The 20,363-nt window shown below is 49.1% G+C and overlaps 7 protein-coding genes across 7 annotated transcripts; 3 read left to right on the plus strand and 4 right to left on the minus strand.

Annotated features, from left to right (window-relative positions):
• Positions 1 to 1,234: 1,234 nt before the first annotated feature.
• Positions 1,235 to 2,644, minus strand: CTRU02_201347 (inner membrane magnesium transporter mrs2; the record flags this gene model as incomplete). The annotated part of the gene is made up of 2 exons (XM_036726380.1): positions 1,235 to 1,541; positions 1,620 to 2,644. 2 exons carry the CDS (start codon positions 2,642 to 2,644, stop codon positions 1,235 to 1,237), a joined length of 1,332 nt encoding a protein of 443 aa, XP_036582062.1.
• Positions 2,645 to 3,758: 1,114 nt separating this feature from the next.
• On the plus strand, positions 3,759 to 5,396 carry CTRU02_201348 (heterokaryon incompatibility protein; the record flags this gene model as incomplete). The annotated part of the gene is made up of 1 exon (XM_036726381.1): positions 3,759 to 5,396. The coding sequence occupies one exon, from the start codon at positions 3,759 to 3,761 to the stop codon at positions 5,394 to 5,396; it is 1,638 nt and encodes a 545-aa protein (XP_036582063.1).
• A 979-nt stretch (positions 5,397 to 6,375) lies between these two features.
• On the minus strand, positions 6,376 to 8,535 carry CTRU02_201349 (heterokaryon incompatibility protein; the record flags this gene model as incomplete). Its single annotated transcript, XM_070203832.1, has 3 exons — positions 6,376 to 6,788; positions 6,813 to 7,530; positions 7,603 to 8,535. The coding sequence occupies 3 exons, from the start codon at positions 8,533 to 8,535 to the stop codon at positions 6,376 to 6,378; spliced, it is 2,064 nt and encodes a 687-aa protein (XP_070062414.1).
• A 473-nt stretch (positions 8,536 to 9,008) lies between these two features.
• On the minus strand, positions 9,009 to 9,500 carry CTRU02_201350 (uncharacterized protein; the record flags this gene model as incomplete). The annotated part of the gene is made up of 2 exons (XM_036726383.1): positions 9,009 to 9,091; positions 9,254 to 9,500. 2 exons carry the CDS (start codon positions 9,498 to 9,500, stop codon positions 9,009 to 9,011), a joined length of 330 nt encoding a protein of 109 aa, XP_036582065.1.
• Positions 9,501 to 12,197: 2,697 nt separating this feature from the next.
• Positions 12,198 to 12,908, plus strand: CTRU02_201352 (uncharacterized protein; the record flags this gene model as incomplete). Its single annotated transcript, XM_036726385.1, has 1 exon — positions 12,198 to 12,908. One exon carries the CDS (start codon positions 12,198 to 12,200, stop codon positions 12,906 to 12,908), a length of 711 nt encoding a protein of 236 aa, XP_036582066.1.
• A 195-nt stretch (positions 12,909 to 13,103) lies between these two features.
• CTRU02_201351 (nucleoside diphosphate kinase) lies at positions 13,104 to 14,381 on the minus strand (the record flags this gene model as incomplete). The annotated part of the gene is made up of 7 exons (XM_036726384.1): positions 13,104 to 13,303; positions 13,364 to 13,429; positions 13,482 to 13,526; positions 13,580 to 13,638; positions 13,706 to 13,749; positions 13,812 to 13,842; positions 14,026 to 14,381. The coding sequence occupies 7 exons, from the start codon at positions 14,379 to 14,381 to the stop codon at positions 13,104 to 13,106; spliced, it is 801 nt and encodes a 266-aa protein (XP_036582067.1).
• A 1,002-nt stretch (positions 14,382 to 15,383) lies between these two features.
• CTRU02_201353 (glucosidase ii alpha subunit) lies at positions 15,384 to 18,406 on the plus strand (the record flags this gene model as incomplete). Its single annotated transcript, XM_036726386.1, has 2 exons — positions 15,384 to 15,468; positions 15,546 to 18,406. 2 exons carry the CDS (start codon positions 15,384 to 15,386, stop codon positions 18,404 to 18,406), a joined length of 2,946 nt encoding a protein of 981 aa, XP_036582068.1.
• Between the last annotated feature and the right edge of the window lie 1,957 nt (positions 18,407 to 20,363).

Consider the following 20,363-nt stretch of genomic DNA (forward strand, 5'->3'; position numbering starts at 1 on the left):
GAAGAAGCCTTGGCATCTAGTCAGCGACAAACAGACCTAGCGCACATCAACGACAGTGGAGTCCCTGATTCATCGATTGCCTCTTTACTCCACTATACTACTCTGTGGATTGTGGATGACTCTCGGTGACATGAACGACTTACTGGGCTCTTTCTCGTAAGTTCAGCCAGGCGACGGACCATTCTCTCAGCCCATAACTCCTAGTATAACTCCAACTGTTGATTCAGAAGGTCATTCATTTTCAACTAGTGGCATTGAATGACAACATGGTTACTTCGCAAAACCACAAGACCAAATTTGCCATCCACTAATTAAGCGCTCGTATGTTACCCATGCGTTAAGAGCAACAACTTTCAATAAACCGAAAAGCCTCGCAAGCGGTTTGAGCAACAGAATGGTCACTGTGATAGAAACAATCATGCATAAGTCAAAGCAGGTAAACAAGATGGTGTACTTGTTTGATTGCGCCTTCGGAGCAGACTTGTGGATGTTTTCTTAGCTACGGTAACCAAAGCACAGTGGTTGTAAAAGGTGCGAAAGACATCGCTTCAAAGGACGTGACCATGGCATAACCTTCTTGCTTAAGCATACGTACTTGGCAGCCAATATGCAGGGCATCCCCTGTTGCCATCCAATAATTCTACGCTTTATAGCCCGCAATCTGGATGTTGTTGGTAGGGATCGTCACCGCAAATGTTGCATCCGCACGTCTTGAGCAAACACTGGTGCCAAGTATGAGCATAGCATCCGGAACTTGAGTCAAATTCCAGAACCAAGGTTCAACGACAACTCCTTGCGAGTCGAGTGTCTTGCAGCCACATTTTTCCCCATCATGAGCCGGCCTGCTCTCCATCGGCAAGACCCGGATATGTGGGCAATCCCGTGTGAAGGCATGCAGCGAAGTGTAAAGATTGGTCGCCAAAGAGCTGGGGCTCCTAACAATTGGAGTCTTTGTGGACCCCAATGCATCGAATATAGGGGGCAGCTGTGCATTTATTGCTGCTGTTGCAATGGCCAATGTCCGAGACCTCCGGCAAGCCCGCCATTCGCAAAAGACGTGATTGCACATTCTGATCTGACGCTGATCTGCTTGCTTGGACCCTTGGAGACTTTGGTAATGGAAGGAATGCCTGTTTTTCCTGCCTTACTAAGCTATATTACACATTATCTTATACTACATTCATCAATAGGTAGGTATTGATGATGCCGAGACGGCTCTATTGTTACACTCAGTTTATCGTTTCTGAGTTCTGCTCCATCGACTGGAGCCGAGGGATCGAGGTTCCTTATGGCCCTCCATCTTTACCCTCATAATCTTCCGCAGCACGGTGAGCCCATAGTAGCTAGTGGCCACAGCAAGAATAGCCGAAACTCCGCAGACGCCTGGGAAAGCCCAGGTAAACTCCAGAATATAGTTGGAGATATTCATGCCGTAAAATGCGGAAAAGAATGCGCCGGTGGCAAGACCTAGAGTTCCCATGCGGAACTTCAGGTCCAATAACATTAGGCTATTGCGATTGGCATCAAGAATTGCACTGGCGCTGGAAGCCGCCCAAGTGGAAGGACAGAGTCAGAGGAAAATTCGGAAAAATTAGGGGGTCATGGCGCAAGACACAAACCTTTCTTGGGTGTTCCGGATGCTGGACACTAAGCTTTGCGTTTCCTGCACAATCTCGTTATATGCAACGTAGTAGGACCCCAGCAGCGCTTCCGCCACAGTGAGGTCGTCATCCGCCGTCTTGCCTCGCCCGTCCTTATCCGCCGCCTTTGCACTCAAATACAGAGCAGCAAGGCTGTCGTCCCAATCAAGCACATCTTCAACAGCTGTCAGGACGAGCTCCGCCTGCGCCGCAAGCCGGGTGGCTCTGCCGGAGATGTTGAGGAGAGCCAGCAGCGCACGGCGGTCTACGTCATCTTCCAATGACTTCAAAACACGCTCAACGGGGCGCCGGACGGCATCGAGCTCGCCCTCTAGTTCCGATACGACAGAACTAAGGACAGCTTCCAACGCAAGGAATTCAAAAGTGGGCTGCGGTTGGCCGTAGCTTTCATCCTCCCGTTGTCCGGCTGCTGCTTTAGCTACTGCGGTATCTCGCTGTCGAATTCCCTCTTGGATTTCGCGCAGGAAAGCGGAGCGGGACGCTGGACTCGTCGCATCGTCGAAAACGAGGGCGCGATCCCGCTGAACCAGCACCTTGAGGTGGAAGAGGTGCAGGAGCACCGTCGACGGTCGGATGCCGATATGGGAGAGGGTCGACGCCTCAATCTTGCGAATGTCGCGCGGAACCAGTCCGTAACGCGTTGTCAACTCGGTCTTTTTGGCAGAGATGAACCGCACTGTTACGACGCCATTTTCATCCACCTCGGTGCATCGCAATCTCTTCGGCTCGGTGGGGGTCGGACTCGCATTCTGGAATGTGAAGGAGGAAGATGACTTCGTGGTGAATAGGCGCAAGGTCAATCGGTGGGCTGACAAGCAGAGTCGGTAATTTGGTCGAACCAGGCGCATGGCCATCGAGGCATCGCTCGACAAAACGTTGTGGTGTGGTTGGAACCGATCGAGTTCCAAAATTTGGGGTTGTGTTTGTTGAACATTTTCGAGAGTGGCTCTGAATCGCTCTGATTGGCTGTTTTCTAGGCCCATTCATAAACTCTTCTGCCTGAGGTTAAAATTAGACAACGGCTTGACGTTGTGAATAGCAACTTTAACATGATACTATTATTTGCAAGATGAAGCCCGAGTGCTCGGCCCCTTACGAATTTACAAGAAGCTGTTGGGGTGACGTTGCAAGGTTCACATCCAGCACATCGGTTGGTTCCGAGACATTCAGATAGGGCCTTTTTTTTTGCCTCACGAGCAATTCAGATCCTACCAAGTGCTGCCTGGGAACAGGTACATTGTCACTAGGCTCCATAAGAGAGATGCATAACGGTACATCGTTCACTCCGACGTGTTCCCAACCTTATTCACCAAGCAAGTTAACACTTCTACAGATGGGTAAGCATCGCGATATCATGAAGAACTTTTGAGGTTTATTTGGGTCATTGAGAACTCAGAATCACAGAGGAGAGGACCAGGCAAGGGTGCCAGCCAATGTGGAGTTGCGTTTTCACAACGCAGATACGATAGCAGTACTTTACCATAGCCAGAACATGTAGGCAACCAACAGAAGTACCCAAAGATTAGATTAACTGGTTGGTCAAAAAGCCTTGGCTAACCCCTGACTGTCTAAATCTTTCACAATTCTGTTGTCCTTTTTGTTCATTCCAGGTGTCAAAACAAAGTCGTCCAATTCACATATTGGGGTTGACACTGATGCAAGACTCATATGGCTATCTGCACTCTCTGCAAAGACTCCATTCGCTGGCTGCGTCCTGGAGCCAAGCCTCGAAAGCTTAGCATCAGCGTTTATCCACCTTACAGTTCATCATCTGCTGAAACATGCTGGGTTTGCTACAAGTTTTCGCAATGGCTGCAGTTGGATCATCATACAACTTTTGATCTGTGGCAACGAGGACCTCTCAAAATTCGATTTTCCCTCGTCAATTGCGCATACACCCGAGATGCGCAAAATTTCCTGGATCCACGGGCTCTCTGCGTCAGCATTCATCCACACAATATCCAAAATTCATATGGTTGTTTGATTGAAGTCGACTTCCTCGATTGTAAAGGTTCGTATGTTTCGTACATGTAATTGGCCTTTGCTTGAAGTTCAAAACGACTGACTTGAGTTCCAGACTATTCGGAGCCTAGCAGCATGGCTGCACCTCGTTACACAAGGCAACTTGGCGATCTTGGGCTTCTTGGAAATTGGATTAGCAACTGCACGCAGAACCACCCGCAGTGTCAAAACCAAAGCCACGAAACCTGGTTTCCTACCCGCTTACTTCAAATAAGCAATGGAGGCCAAAGTGTGAAGCTGATCTTAACCAAAGATGAACCGCCTGTTCATCCTTACATTACACTTAGTCATCGTTGGGGAGATGTACAATACGACAAACTTACTTCAGACACCATAGAACGATTTCAATTGTGTATAGACATATCCAAACTTCCCCAGGTCTTTCAAAACTCCATTGCACTTGCCTGGCGACTTGGGATACACTATCTCTGGATCGATTCTCTTTGTATAAAACAAGACCCTGACCTGTCCGACTGGAAAAAAGAAGCTTTGCTTATGCAAAAGGTGTATTCACATTCTCTGCTCAATCTCTCTGCATCTCATATCGATGTAACCGGAAATCAAGCACTCCATCGCCCGCGGCCATGGGATGTTTTTCGCCCCACGAAAGTCATTATGGAAATTGACAGACGAAAGAAAGCCTACTGGCTCATCGACGGCGATATCTGGAATGATGAGGTCGAGGCAGCCCCACTGATACAAAGAGCATGGGTTTTTCAAGAACGCTTCCTAGCGTCAAGAGTGTTGCACTTTGGGCAACGACAGTTGGCATGGGAATGCAATCAACTCACAGCACTTGAGATGTTCCCTGCTGGGTTGCCTTCGGTTCTTCTACCTCAATCCAAATCTGAGATTTTGGCAACACTTATCCAAGACCAATCACAGGGCACGTTTGATTATCTTCACCTCCGTGAGGCATGGAGCTTCCTTGTGGGCAAGTACTCTGTGTGCGAGCTAACAAATAAAGATGATAAGCTTATAGCCTTCAGTGGCGTTGCCAAGATGGTTGAAGCATGTATAACTGACGAGTATATCGCTGGGAGTTGGAAAAGCACATTAATCTACGATCTTGGCTGGTACCGTGCCGGCACCGACAGCGAAAAATGGCCATCAAGTCACACGTCCCACCGAGCTCCCAGCTGGTCCTGGATGGCGGTTGATGGGGAAATATTTTTCCCTTCTGCCACGGAGGCCGCGATCGCACATTTCGCTAAGGTCTTGAAGTACCCGACGCCTGGCGAGGTAGGGACTTCAGCTTTTCAAGCTCGAGGCCAACTCGAGTTGGAATGTGTTCCTTTAATCCTGAACTCCGTCAAGTGGGCAGGGGATACAATCGCTGAGTTTGAAATAGCTGGCATCCGTATCACCGATGATATGGATGCAAGCGGATCTCACTTAGACTTAGAAGGGTCTAAAGGAGAGATAACCAGTTTGATTGAAAACCAAGGTGTCTGTATGGTGCCGCTTTTCGCCACTAATTTGGCAGTTTTTGCGGTTATGGTTTCCAAAGAAAAGGTCTCTGGCGATTTTATTCGAGTTGGTGCTGCTCAGATTGAGTACGGCAAAAGGCTTCCCACACCGTTGGGGAAGATACCAAAGAGCTGGATGAAGGCTGGCTCATCGCCATTCATTGTCCACAAAACCACCGCTCACCTCCTTGAACATATCGTGACAGCGCAAAAGGGGTCGCGAAGCGTTATCAAGCTTAAGTAAACAAGCACTTGGCGGGATTGGATAGACTGTAGGTTTGAATATAGTCGCCACTCATCCTGTAATGTATCTGCCTGTGTGATGCACACTGTCCATTGCCTATTTGAGAACTACTATGTGGGATGTCAAAGAAACCTGTAATGTCGTGAAGTATATTGTGTGCTGGCTGTTGCACTTGCTATAAATATTATTCTAATAACATGCGCCAATGAAATCGGAAGCTTCCTTAGCAGGTGGAATCAGGGGGTCCGCCTCTGCTGCTGCATTCAATGGTACCAGAAGCCAACCAAGTTGAACCGTCCTTTGTAACTGTTTAAATTAGACCACAATTTGGTGTGATGAATAAGATCTTCAACGCAATCCTATCATTCGCATGATTGAGTCCGAGTACTCGGTCCCTCAATGATTTACATGAAGCTGTTGTGGTGAAGTTGCATGGTCTGGATCTCACACTATGGTTGGTTCCAAGACATTCAGGCAGGGGCCCAGCTTCTTGCATGATCATGCTCTCTATGAAACCTCAGGAAAGGTCCAGAAATTGCAGATAACAGATAAGTTTTCCCGAATGTAAATGCTTATAGCTTCTTATCAGAGGGCCTTTTAATCGCTTATTATTTACCATTTAAATAATAGTTATTCGTTACATTGATAGCAAGAACCTCAATGCCATCAACTTCGCCGAATTACCTCATGCCAAGATTATAACGCCCTAATCTTGGGTCTGGTGCGCGGTTGACTCTCCGCCCCCGGCCTTCGATAATGGCTCATTTAGCCTCATTAGTATGATTGATTCCCCTTTAGGCGTCTTGAGCTGATTATTTCCGCTGTTTACGTTCTTAAAGGGTTTCTGTAGTTTCCTGATTACATGAGACAATAGAGGCCCTGGAGAACAAAATATAATGAATGCAGCTATGAAAACAAACTGTTTGTTCATAACTTATGTGGCAGAAAACATTAACTAATGAACAAAATATCATGTCCTTTACCACAAGACGACCATCTTCATAGATGTATCCACGGAAGCTGATTCCCAAGCATCAACATGAATCTGACCAATGGCAAGTCTTTCAACCCACGCTCCTTTCCTATCCACAAGCATAATATTCAGAGCCCACCCCGTCTTGTAGTTAAAGAAGCTTGTATCGAAAATGTCTTCGTAATATTCTGTCCTGGAAGGATACTCCAGGGGCAAATGCGGGTATGCATCAATGTCAGCTTGCGTCACCTCGTCCTGGAAACTGCGAGACAACAGGACAATCTCCCAGTTCTCCTTGTCATATTGAGAAATCCAAAAGTCAATTCCACGAAGTGTGCCACAGTGATGACCGGCTTTGTCGTATATCCAACCAGCGCGACCCTGGTGGCACCGAAAGTAACGAGAATATGATTTGTCACACGCAAAAGCAGAGCTTGGCTCAAAGTTCGGTGGAGATATCGCGAACACTTTTGCATGCACTACCTTTGCGTTGAATAAAATGGCGTTATTTGGTGTTCTTTTATTCAAGGTGCGTCGTTCGGAATCATCACAACGGAGCTCGGGGGCCGGTACTTCCAAGGCTCCAGATCCGGAACGAACGCCGTTGGTGTTCATGATCCTTCGTGGCTCAGGGCTGTCAGCAAACCAAAAGCTCTCTATCTCAAACTTCAGGTTGATTTGTTTTCCCACGAAAGAACTCAGATGCCAAGGATCCCAATAAACAAACCCCCTCCATGCTGTCCAACACCACGTGGGCGAGCGACAGAGAGGGTCCGTCGAGCTTTGATCCGAAGACGGTCTCGGACGGAGCAGGCTACCATATGGGTGGACCCAATGTAACGCGAAACCAAAAAGATCTTCCGGAAGGGCACTTAGAAATGTCCAGCCGAAAGAGTCCTTTAGTTCCGTGATAATCCCTTCAAAAGCGTTCAGAGAATCAGCATGAAAGGTTAATTCTCTGTTAGAGTAGCCTTTGACGAGCTGTTGATATAGGAGGAACTGGGTTTCCACCTCATCACCAATTCGTCCCCACGAGCTGTAGCTCCAAAGTTTTGGCTTTCCATAGGTATCATTATGACCGCTTTCAGGTGTACAACTGGACTGACATGCCCAGTAGGCTTGGTAATCAGTGAAGTAGATGCACTTTCGAGAAAATATCTCTTCCTGGAAGGTCCAAGCTCTTCTTGTCCATTTTGAGCAGTTTACCAATGTGGAAAGAGCTGGTAACCTTGCCTCCAGTATTCGGGAACCCACGGTGATAGGGATGTTGGAGATTTTGCATTCGGTTGACACTCCAGCTAATCCCGCACTAGCACCTTCTCCTGCCAAATCCACTAGAGTAACGATAGCAGATTGATATACCCTATGCATCCGCGGTATATACTTCTTCTTGAACTCTTCATCGTCTTGAACAATGCATAATGAGTCAACCCAAAGGTATCTCTCCTGAATGCTTCCCACAAATCTGATGGCGTCTTTCACGACTTGTGGGATCTTGTGAAGAAGGCCTTGTAAAGAGTTAGGACATTTTAACTCTGAAACAGTGCTCATCTCTGTACGGAACGCAGTGTGTTGGCCCCAAACATAACTTAGGGCGACATAGCGGCAGTTCCAAGCTCTTTCCACAAGACACATTTCTTGAACATCGACCAGCCATATGTGCTTGTAGTCCTTATTAGCCGCTTCGTTATTCAGATGACATTCTTTATGGTTGACTTCGCAGTTCAGAATCCAGGACCGAGCATTTTGATGGTTTAGAGGCCTGTTGGATATCACAGGCAGCTTGCAAGCGTCGTTCGACTCAGGGGCCAAACCTATGAAGCCCCTTATCTGATGACTCCCAAATATATTATTTGGCATGTTTTCTGTCGTAACATTGCAGTATACTTCCACTTCTGGCTGTTTCCACTGTGTGTTTTTCTCGACGGCACGCAGATAACACATCTGGTTAGGGTATACGCCTGGTTCCCAGTTCGGGTATAGATGACCATGGAAAGCTTCAATGACCAAACAGCAAAATTGGCACTCGAGCTGCCTAGACATAATGTTCTGGAAATTTCCCAGCTCTAATTTGTCAGTCTGGATGTCACTGCTGAAGTATGCTTCTAGTGGAATGCTGCTGCAGCGACTACACAGATTTCCCCGCTGGTCTGTAACATAATCCATGGTCGCCACAACGGTTCTTCGTATGAAGGCTGACTTTATGAATTTGGTGAACCAAAAAAGAATTTGAATAAGAGGCCGACAGAACTTTGCATCAACTGAAGAAATTGGGAATAGCTTGTGGAAACTAGAAATGCACCTTTCACAATTTGAGGTGGATGTAGGAGGCTTATACATGGCCATCGGCTGCCTTCTATTGCTGCCTGATACCTGCTGCCTAAAGAACAGCCTTGAATCGATCAAAAAAGAAAAGGCGCTCCGCGCCGCAACGCTGCAGCTTCCAAAATTGTTCAAACACCTCCCGGGAACTAACGTGGGCGTCGCATAACCCAGCTGTGGTCACAAACTTGCCAGCCAGAGACAGATTGCGAGAGTTTTGAACTAGGCATGATGTCGTCAAGTATAATGTGTGCTGGCTGTTGCACTTGCTATAAATATTATTCTAATAACATGCGCCAATGAAATCGGAAGCTTCCTTAACAGGTGGAATCAGGGGGTCCGCCTCTGCTGCTGCATTCAATGGTACCAGAAGCCAACCTAGTTGAACCGTCCTTTGTAACTGTGGCAGGAATTAGCAACAATACTTTGCAAAGCTCACGAGAATTTGATGACGAAATGACAAGCTCGTCTCATCTCTACAAAGGGGGTGGGGAATAGTATGCTCAGTTTAAAAGAGAATCCTAGACATCCGCCAAAGAAGCGGAAGCCGCAGGACACTTACCTCTGGGTATGGTGATCACAAGTACAGGATGGCCATTGTTGTCCGGGTCGATACAAGTCTTGTATCTGAAGTTATACTTGGTGTTCCCAGGAATGCCCAGCTCTGCGGAGCGGTTCTTGCGGGCCCACTCAAGGTCGCCTTGCCTGATTCCTGATGGGACTCCCGTGCCCCAGCATTGTAGTTCAACTGCCGAGACAATGCCCGAGAAGGACAGAATTGCGGACGTAAGAATGAGAGAAGCCTTCATGTTGGTTTTGTGGATTTTTGTATCTTGAAAGAACTGGAGTGTTTGAAAGAGTGTAAGAGTTGGTTGCAGCTGAAGTTGGTAAGTGGTTTGACGCCGCTATTTAAGTAATTACGACAACATTTGTCAATTTGGAGCCGCTCGATAGCTGTTACGATCAACAAGGGCGCACGTCAGCGAGTCATGAATATTAATTGACGATGTCTTGGCACCTGCTAGTTGCGAGTCGTACAAGATGGTTCTACAACTTTTCGTAGACCAACTAATACGAGGTAAACTCAAATTTAACTTTAAAAGTCGTAGCGGGCTTTGCATTATGCTACGGATGCAAAGTTTACCGCCTGTACTAGCAGGTCTGTATGCTTTCATTACCAGATTGAGCGGCTGGCGAAACCCATGGATCACGTAATGATCTGAGCGGGCACCCTAGACGGGTATGAAGAATGTTGTCTTAATCGTGTTAGGGCTTTCTTCAGTTTCATTTAAAGAAGCTGGATAGACAATCCTTAAAATTTCGCTGTTCCCCGTCCTTCCCGGCGTAAAGTAATCGATATTTCCTTAAAACTTTAACGCCCCGAGACAAAAGGCCGCAGCAGATACTGCATTGCTGATTTTCAGCATATGCTTGTGCTTGAGTCACGGCATCCAAGGAGTTTGTACTCCTTCGCGTCACTTTCGCAGGTATTTCCATTCTTGATCAGCGAGTAGAATGTTGTTGGTTTCAACCCGTGCTGGGTTGGCTGGGGAAATCTATGCCATACAACTTAGATAACCAGGCGTAAGTAGAATTACACAGCCCGTAACTCTTCTCGAGGAAATAATCGTAGCTAGTCACTTAAGCTTCTCCAGCAAGCCAAGGCTCTACTACAAGAAAGATGTAGAGCTGTGGGGCTGGTCACTCAAAAGGGACGTCGTATGACTGCCTCCCGACAGATCCGCGAGACCCATTAAGAAACTCAACTTAATTACCGAATATTGCTAATTCTTTGCGGCCATATAATAGTATTCGTGAAATTCACTCTTAAGGAATTGCACCTTCCCACTAGAGATGAAGACAAGGGGATGACAGGTGATCGTTAGCAAGAGCGTCGTTTTCGTTTTCGCTAACTAGGTGCCATCTTCCGAGTGCAGATTGTCCAGTAAAGATTCAGTAAAACTGCAGTGGAAGGCCAAATTTATCAATATCTGGCATAAAAATCGACGAAAAAGTGTTTCCGCGTCACTTGATAAATCACACCAAAACGATGGCCATGTCCAAATGATGATCTCCTTAGTAAGACGAGAAGAGTCAGTTGCTTTGAAGCTAAGTGTGAGATGTTTTTGAAAGTGTGGCTGGCGTTGAACATCTTGGTAACCCGCTCTATATCGAACCACGGCATACCTCAGCCCAGACGTCTGTATTGGGTGAAGGGTGGCGAGTATAGGTGCCTTACATGTGGACTTAGTCAGCTGGTAAGAGAGATGTTATCAAGCCGCACTCTAAAGAGTTTAGATTTTAAATCTGAGACTGCTTTCATCTCGAGCTCTTGAGCGATTCCACAAACACTTGCGCATGTTAAATCGTACTTAGACGTTAAGGATATCGAATTAAATGACTGGAATCAACACGTGGGACTGCGAAAAGAATGCACCAGATGCAGTTGAATGACATATACTACGGAGGGCCCAACGCGATGGAAGCTTATTACACGTGAAAGAGAAAGCCCAAACCTAAATAAAATGGCAGAACTGGAAGAATAATTAGGTGAAACGGCGTAAATGATAGCACGTCATTCCTATTCCCTTTCATGAAATTTAACATACTTTCAAACTCAATATTCACGCGAATTCAGGCCTTGCCCTTTGTATAAGCAACACAATGCTCTGAGAAATAATGGGAAAAAGTAAAGTCAAATATAGAGGTTGAACGCCAAGCTGCTCCTTAAATATCAATGCCACTCAGAAGGACCTGGTTGAAACCCTTTAATTTTCCTGTCAGAGGTTTGAGCATTCGGGAGTTAGTGACATTTTACGCCTGACTCACTATCCACAGAAATTAAAATATTCCTCAAAGGCTGGATTCTTCCTACCTCGTTACTTATTGTCTCAGGACCTCTGTTAAAGTAATGGATAGTCAACCGAGGCAAGCAAAGTAGGGAAAGGTGTGCGTCATTGTCAAATCTATAACACCAATTCAAAAGGTTTGAAATCGTATATAAAATGACGCAAAGTATAATGGAAAAAGCCCAGCACTGAGACTAACGATATGAAAAGCTCAGTTCAGGTTTAACTGGCTTCGAGAATCGACCTGATTGCAGATCATTGCCCAGTGGCAATTCCTTCTGAGAGCACTCAGACAGAGAAGTCTTTCCAGAAGAAGTAATTGAAGCTCAAATTATGTTCCCTGGAATCTGTCAAGGTTTGATGAATCACGCAATTAGAACCTTCAAGTACAAGAACCTACCGCTTGCATTGGACTGAGCAACGTGAGTTGAGGCCGAGAATGTAGCCTGAACCTCTCGGCCCGTGCCAGCCCGGTCGGTGAACATCGGTCATTTCGGTGAGGAGCTAAAGACAATCAAAGGACCCACCAGCAGCAAACGCCAGTCCTTCCCAAGGCCCAAGCTTCACATACCTCCAAGCAAACCAGATCAGAGGCAAACTACAAGCCGCAGTGGCCTTGGCACCTATCACGCAACTCAATTGATCTTTTTGCCCACAATGTTCGCAAGCCGGGCTCTTGCCAAAGCTCGGCCGGTCATTCGCTTACGGAGACCCCTCCCGCGAAGCACTCCAATCGCCCGCAATTCCACAAACTCGAGCAACCGCGCCGCCGAACGCATCCTCGACCGCGTCCCTACACGCTTCCAGCGATACACCTCGGGTTTGAGAAAAGCTCCGCTGTCGCACATTATCGCTTTTCTTATCCTCCACGAAATCACTGCCATCGTCCCCCTGCTCGGCCTCTTCGGGCTGTTCCATTACACCAACTTCCTACCGCTGGAATACGTGACGGGCCACTGGGCTGGCTACGTACGTGATGGCGTGGGCAAGGCAGAGCGATACTTTAGCCGAAAAGGCTGGTTTGGCTTTGGGGCCGAGGATAGGGGCACGATGACGGGCGAGCTGGACGCGAGCGGACCGTACGAAACACGCGAGGTGGAGAGGAAGTGGGCAAAGGAGGAGGGGATTGTCACGGGGAGCTTCCAGTATACTACGACAGGTCCTACGGAGGAGTCGGCGAGGAGCACGCAAGATGTTTTGGAGAGGTGGCAGAAGGATGGGAAGTATAAGGTCGTGGTCGAGGTTGCAATCGCTTGGGGCATCACCAAGGCGTTGTTGCCCGCGCGGATTTTGGTCAGCGTGTGGGGAACGCCATGGTTTGCTGGTGTGATGGGCAGGGCGAGAGCTTTCTTCAGATCAAGTAGATGAAGTTCAATCTTTTTTGTTTTAACATAAGCATCATCTTTTGGCACAGTCATGTTTTGGTGTGGCTTTTTGCGCCGTTTGTTTTTATTTTTGACTTTGAAGACTTTTCTGTATCAACCTATCGACATGTGTCTCGTGCATCCCGAGAGGGATGGCACATCAGACACTTGGGAGTTTGTGCAGAGGCGGACAAGAAATCTAAGCCTTCTCGTAGATCCAGTCGAACTGGGCAGTCTTCCACTGAACGGCCTCACCGTCCTTGAACCAGAGGGCAATCTCCTTCTTGGCGTTCTCGACGGAGTCAGAGCCGTGGCAGACGTTGCGGCCGACGTCGATGGCGTAGTCGCCACGGATGGTGCCGGGGGCAGAGGCAAGGGGGTTGGTGGCACCGAGGATGACTGGGTAGAGAAAATCAGCTTGAGAGTAAAGGAGATGGGCGTTCTAAAAAGGGGTCTTACCACGGCCGGTCTTGACGGCGTCACGGCCCTCCCAGATCATGGCGCAGATGGGGCCAGAAAGCATGTCTAGAGGGGCGTTAGCTTGGTTCGATAGAAAATACGTGATGGCGATACTCACAGTTGATCAGACCGGGGAAGAAGGCCTTGTCCTTGAGGTCGGCGTCTGGCAGCTAGTTAGCAGTGTGACACGGGACATGAGGGACCAGGAGGACTAACAGTGAGCCTCAAGGTGCTCCTTGCCGGGGGTGACGAGCTTGATGGCAACAAGCTTGAAGCTGTAGAGAGTCGGTTAGAATCAAAGGCTACTCAGGACTTGGTAGGGCATCGTCGGGTAAAACTCACCCACGGCTCTCGAAGCGAGAGACGATGGGGCCGATGAGGCCGCGCTAGAGCAAGGTCAGCTTGTTGTCATTGTCAATTGGCAGCGTGCCAGATTGATGGAGCGTACCTGAACGCCGTCAGGCTTGATGGCAATGAAGCTATTTCGAGGTCAGCTCAATTTCTTCACGTTAGGATGTGTGCCCCTCTTTGCCCGCCCGAAACCTCGCACGATGGCGGGGTAAATTCAGGGTATCAGAGGCGACAGAGGGACAAAGCAGCACGGCATTGCAGCCAACTGATGCGAAGCTGAGGGAGCAAACAGAAAAAAATCAAAGACTTACGTCTGCTCGGTAGACATTTTGGGTGATTGATCAACGACGACTTCGGTGGGAGAAGGGATGTGTTGTTGGTAAATTGTGGTTGTGACAACGGAGGGGACAACAGGAGAAGAAATGTCTGCCGCTGACCGCTGGTTTTGTTGGCTAGACGAAAAAATTATGTACAAGCCGAAGAGGAGAGCCAGAATTATGAAAGTAGGTGGGGGCAGCTTTTCTGCAGTACGGCGGGCGTATTCAGGGAAAGGGTTGCCATTTGTGCTTGCATTGTTACTGGCCGAGTCTGCATTATTTTGCTGCTTCCTGTGCTTCGAGGCGGGGTCATCGTCCTGTGGTGTTTGGTGGGGTCCGGGTGCAGCCATGGTGCTTCGATTCCAATTGGTGCCTGATGCGCTAAGCTAGTTGAGGCGTACAGTGAAGCAAGCTTGACACTGTGGCAGACCGCCTAAAATTGACAGCTCAGCAACCTTTCGAGCTATGGGTGGAGGGTCCAGAGGGGGGACCGTTGGATAAACAATGCAATACCTTAAGGGTGAAAGAGGGCAAATGGGTGGGACTCTAAAGAGAGGAATGTAAATGGAATGTCTCGCTCGTCTCGATTTACGAGGAATTGAGGGTGTCTAGCATACAGTAGTGGGAGTGTTGACTTTGTTGTTTTCTGTTTATTTTTCCTCGGCCAGGTCGATTGATAAGGTGAGGTGCACCTCCTGAGGTACCCGAGACGGTACAGCGTCAGGTACGAATGCACTAAAGAGGCTTGATTCGGCTGCCACTGTACATATTATTCTTTTAGACCCATTACCGCTATAACGCATACAGCGTCATGTACAAAGTACTCATAGCCCAGATACTGAGCTTTGGAGATGTATAATTTGCATAAATACTCAGTAGCTAATTTGAAAGATTTCAGGATTCTAATGAAACATGCATGCTGTTTATCCCGTCAAAGATACACGTGTCTGGCGAACTGGACCTGGATGGGTTGCAGGACCTCAGGTCTTTCGCCCTCATGGCGGGGTAGATGACATCAGCTGGGGTTATGCTCAAAAGCGTTTTCTTTGCCTCGAAGTATTCACCTAGGCGGAGCTTCTCCGACTTACCCCTGCCACCCACAGCTTGGGAGGCTCAGGCTAAGCCCAAACTGGAGCTACCAAGGGGACAGCTGTGAACTTTGGACGTCTCACAATTCCCGAATACCTTTCATCAACGACATCCGTCCCATCATTTCCAACTCATCAATTAGAGAGCGCAACAGAGAAGGCCTGGCTTCTTTTGCTCTCATGCTGTACTCTTGATCTTTCAGCATTTCTCTATTTTACCTTTTCATTTCTCTATAAGAATACGCTGTCGCAGCTCCCCTCGCCATGGGGTCGACCGGCAAGTTGTCCTGCAAATGGACAACTTTCGTTGGTGTATTGGCAGCCTTCAGCTGCATGATCGAGCCCGCATGTAAGGAATTTCGCAACGCCCATATCTTTTCTTTTCTCAAACTTATTACTTGGACAACTTGTTAACGAGATATTCAGTCTCGGTTAAGGAAAACGATTTCAAGAAGTGTCACCAGTCTGGCTTCTGCAAGCGCAACCGTGACTACGCCGACAATGCCAACTCTCTGGGTGCTACATGGGCCGCCCCCTATAACATCGCCCCTGACTCCGCCAAGTTTGCCGACGGCCAGCTTCAGGCCGTCATTCTCAAGACGATCAACGATGCGAAAGACACGGTCCGCCTTCCCATCACCGTCTCGTTTCTCGAGTCCGGTACCGCTCGCGTGAGCGTCGACGAGGAGAAGCGTCAGAAGGGCGAAATCGAGTTGCGACACAATAGCATTGCGCGGAAGGAGCGTTACAACGAGGCTGAGCAGCACGTTATTGTTGGCGGCTTGACCCTGGACAAGGAGGCCAAGGTCGCCTACCAGGACAAAGACCAAATCACTGTTCAATACGGCCCCGACTCCAAGTTTGAAGCTGTCATCAAGTTCTCGCCCTTCGGTATCGATTTCAAGAGGGATGGTGCTTCCCACATTAAGTTGAATGACCGTGGTCTGCTTAACATGGAGCACTGGCGTCCCAAGGTCGAAAAGCCCGCCGAGGAAAAGAAGGAGGGCGAGGAGAAGGCAGACGAGGCCAAGGATGACCAGAAGAAAAACGAGCAACAGGAGGACGAAAGCACCTGGTGGGACGAGACCTTTGGAGGCAACACAGACTCCAAGCCTCGTGGCCCTGAGAGTGTCGCTCTTGACATCTCCTTCGTTGGATACGAGCACGTCTATGGCGTCCCTGAGCACACTGGACCCCTGTCTCTGAAGCAGACCCGCGGTGGTGAGGGCAATTACGGCGAGCCGTACCGGCTGTACAATTCTGATGTCTTCGAGTACATCCTTGACAGCCCCATGACTCTCTACGGAGCCATCCCCCTCATGCAGGCGCATCGCAAGGATTCCACCGTCGGCGTCTTTTGGCTCAACGGCGCTGAGACCTGGATTGACATTACCAAGGGCGAGAGCAAGTCCAACCCTCTTGCCCTCGGTGTTGGCTCCAAGACCAACACTCATACCCACTGGATCTCCGAGGCTGGCATCCTCGACGTTTTTATCTTCCTCGGTCCTACTCCCAAAGACATCTCCAAGACATACGGCGAGCTGACCGGTACCACCGCCATGCCTCAGGAGTTCGCAATTGGCTACCATCAGTGCCGCTGGAACTACGTCTCTGACGATGACGTGAAGGATGTCGACCGCAAGTTCGACAAGTACAAGATTCCTTACGACGTTATCTGGCTCGACATTGAGTACACTCACGAGAAGAAATACTTCACCTGGGACCCTGATATGTTTAAGGACCCTATTAGCATGGGTGAAGCTCTCGACAATCACGGCCGTAAGCTCGTCGTCATCATTGATCCCCACATCAAGAATGTGGATGGCTACAGCGTCAGCAAGGAGTTGAACGATAAGGGTCTCACTGTGCTCAACAAGGAGGGCAAGACGTTTGAGGGCTGGTGTTGGCCAGGATCCTCTCACTGGATCGACTGCTTTAACCCCAAGGCTCTCGAGTGGTGGAGCGCTCTCTACAACTATGACAAGTTCCCCGGCACTATGGAGAACACCTTTATCTGGAATGACATGAACGAGCCATCTGTCTTCAACGGTCCTGAGGTTACCATGCCCAAGGACAACATCCACTACGGTAACTGGGAGCACCGTGATGTCCACAACATCAACGGTATGACTTTCCACAACGCCACCTTTGAGGCTCTCCTCACTCGCAAGAAGGGCGAGCTCCGCAGACCTTTCGTTCTGACTCGCTCTTTCTACGCCGGTTCCCAAAGACTTGGCGCCATGTGGACTGGTGACAACCAGGCCTCGTGGGAGCACCTCGGCGCTGCCGTACCCATGATTCTGAATCAGGGTATCTCTGGTTTCCCATTTGCAGGTGCCGATGTTGGAGGATTCTTCGGTAACCCTGATTCGGACTTGATGGCTCGTTGGTACCAGGCTGGCGCCTTTTACCCCTTCTTCCGCGGCCACGCTCATATCGACGCCCGCCGCCGCGAGCCGTATATGCTCCCCGAGCCGTTCAGGGGCATCCTGACCGCAGCTCTGCGCCTCCGCTACAGCCTGATGCCCTCATGGTATACAGCTTTCTTCCATGCCCACAGAGATGGCAGCCCTATTGTGCGACCCATGTTTTGGACCCATCCTTCCGAAGAAGCTGGATTTGCCATTGACGATCAGCTGTTCGTTGGGTCGACTGGTTTACTTCACAAGCCTATTGTCGAAAAGGACAAGGAGTCGGTGGATATCTTCATCCCCGATGACGAGGTCTACTATGACTACTTCACTTACGAGAAGCTCGCGACCCAGAAGGGCAAGTATCTCACTAAGGCCGTTCCTATCGACCAGGTCGCCGTCCTCATGCGTGGTGGCCACATTTTCCCCCGTCGCGACCGCCCTCGTCGCTCAACCCAGCTGATGCGCTTCGACGACTACACATTGGTTGTCACCGTGAGCAAGAATGGCGACGCCGAGGGTGAGCTGTACGTTGATGACGGTGACTCTTTCGACTTTGAGAAGGGCCAGTACATTCATCGTAAGTTCAAGCTGTCTGGCAACACCATCACATCCTCGGAAGCCGAGGGCCGTGATAGCAAGTCCGTCAAGCCCGGCTCTTGGCTCAAGGCCATGAAGGAGGTGTACGTTGACAAGATCGTCGTCGTTGGCGCGCCGGCGAGCCTCAACACCAAGGAGGTGACTATCGAGTCGGAGGGCAAGAGCTGGTCCGTCCCCGTTCAGTACCACGCCGCCGAGAAGGGCCGTGCAGCGTACGCCTTTATTGGTAGGGTAGCCGCTCGCATCGGCGAGGACTGGAGCATCAAGCTGGCCTAGAAGCGCTCGATGGTCATGAAGCTCCCCATTGGCGGATATCTCACAGTCGAACCTGAGTTCTGGGGCACATAGTTCCAAGGAGTAACGTGGCGAAGTGCGGTGTAGGCGTCAAACCTAAGAATAGAGACGTGGGCTCCGCGGATCGTTGCGGGGATTGGGAGGAGGAGGAGATCCTCCTTTGAGATTACAAACCAGCAGATAAACCGTCTATTAGAGAGAATTTTACAAAACTTGTAAAGAAAATGCGACCGGACCGACTACGCAATCCCCCAGTGTGATTTCGTTTAAGGGGCTAGAGATTCTGGAAACGGGTCTGAAATGCTTGTTGGGCTCCCCCTCCCCCCCTTAACCCCTTGTCGGGGGTAGTTTGTCGGGTCCAGGTAGTCGGGGTGGACTCCGTGGAACCGCTCGTGGACGCAAGAGATCACTGGGTCCCGGGCGGAGAGTCGTTGAGCTCCGAGGAACAAGACAATAATCCAAGGAGGGCTCAGCCTCGCTGTTGCAACGTCGTGCGAATAGCGAGGTTGGCTACGAGCACTTTAACCCCCATCCTCATTGAATCTCCCCAAGTGGCCTCTCGCTCTTGTGAGGCTCCAGTAGAGTTGCATTCGTTTTCGCTCTGGGAGAAAACTATGGAAAGAACTAAAGCAAAAAAAAAAAAAAGGACAGTCACATGTAGGTTCCGTCCGTATCTCGATTACTGAGTGGACAGGAGGAGGAAAAAAAAAAGTCAATTGACGGGAGCGGATGATTATCCTGAGACAGCATGATGTATGCCGCGTCCCTTGCGGACAGCAGATAAGGGTATCCCATCTATTGGGCGACTTCTGTGCCCTTTTTCATTCCGTTAATTCACTACTAGCATGTTCCAATGTTCAGGAGGCCCTCTCCTCACGTCAAGAAGATGGCACGTCGCGGCTCTTGAGAGAATATCTGCCCCGTAGGGCAAGGGACGCCTGGGGATGGGACGTGTTGTTGTGATTTGCAAGATACCACGGGCCCCGACTGACAGCTTCCTATTCGTTGAGAGGGGGAGGGAGGATAGCAAGGTTGAAGGAGTGGACTGGTCTAAGGTTTTCTCTCATCTTATGCCACCTGTTTTCAGCCATGGATGTGGGAAAGTGTGCAAGGTTGTGGGAAGACAAGTGTGACAAGTCACAGAGATTGGCTGTGGACATTTACGAAGAAAAGCGGGCGAAAAAAAAAAAAAAGAAAAAAAAAAGGATACAACCATAGTAAGCGGCGGTTTGCTGGCGACTGGGTTCCCTGTGTTGGGAAGCCGCTCGGGGCCGCTGGGGAGCTGCTTGCAGTGGGTGACTGTCAAACTTGTTCATAAGGCATTGGCGCCGATCAGCGCTTTGCTGGGGTGGGTGGGAACATGTGCCTGTGGGATGACTTTGTACACTAGATGGGCGAGAAAAAACAAAACAAAAAACGAATGCATGTATCTTATGCTCTGGGGTTGATGAGCTTTGACTGTGAGGGCTGAGATGTTGTTGTGAGATTGTAGACCACCGGTGCATGACGACATTCTGCTTCCGTTGTATGTTTTTCCTGTTTCAGCTCTTATGGTGGTCTGACGGGGAACGCGTGGTGCTTGCTTGATCTGATTTTGTTGATTGATTGTGAAGTGTCTTGCAGGCTTGCCACAGTCGAGTTGAGATGAACTGCCAGTTGGCATGAGCAGATCTACTTCCTGTTGTGGTTGCGCTCGGCGACTGAATTTGAATTTTTCTGTTGATGCAGCTACTTATTTTTGGGAATCCAGGGCAATGGCGAATAAAAATAAAAAAAAAATAAAAAGGAGAGAGAGAATAGAAACTGTCTTTGATGGTACAGGTCCTGAAGACAAATGGCAAAAGCGCGTGTACCTGCATTCAGCATTTTTTCACATGCTGGATAGTGAGTGAGTGGTACGGTGCCTTACCGCCAGAATGGCAATCAGGGCGGATGGTGG

Source organism: Colletotrichum truncatum, assembly GCF_014235925.2.
Source record: "Colletotrichum truncatum strain CMES1059 chromosome Unknown Contig_0001, whole genome shotgun sequence".
Classification (NCBI taxonomy): Eukaryota; Fungi; Ascomycota; class Sordariomycetes; order Glomerellales; family Glomerellaceae; genus Colletotrichum; species Colletotrichum truncatum.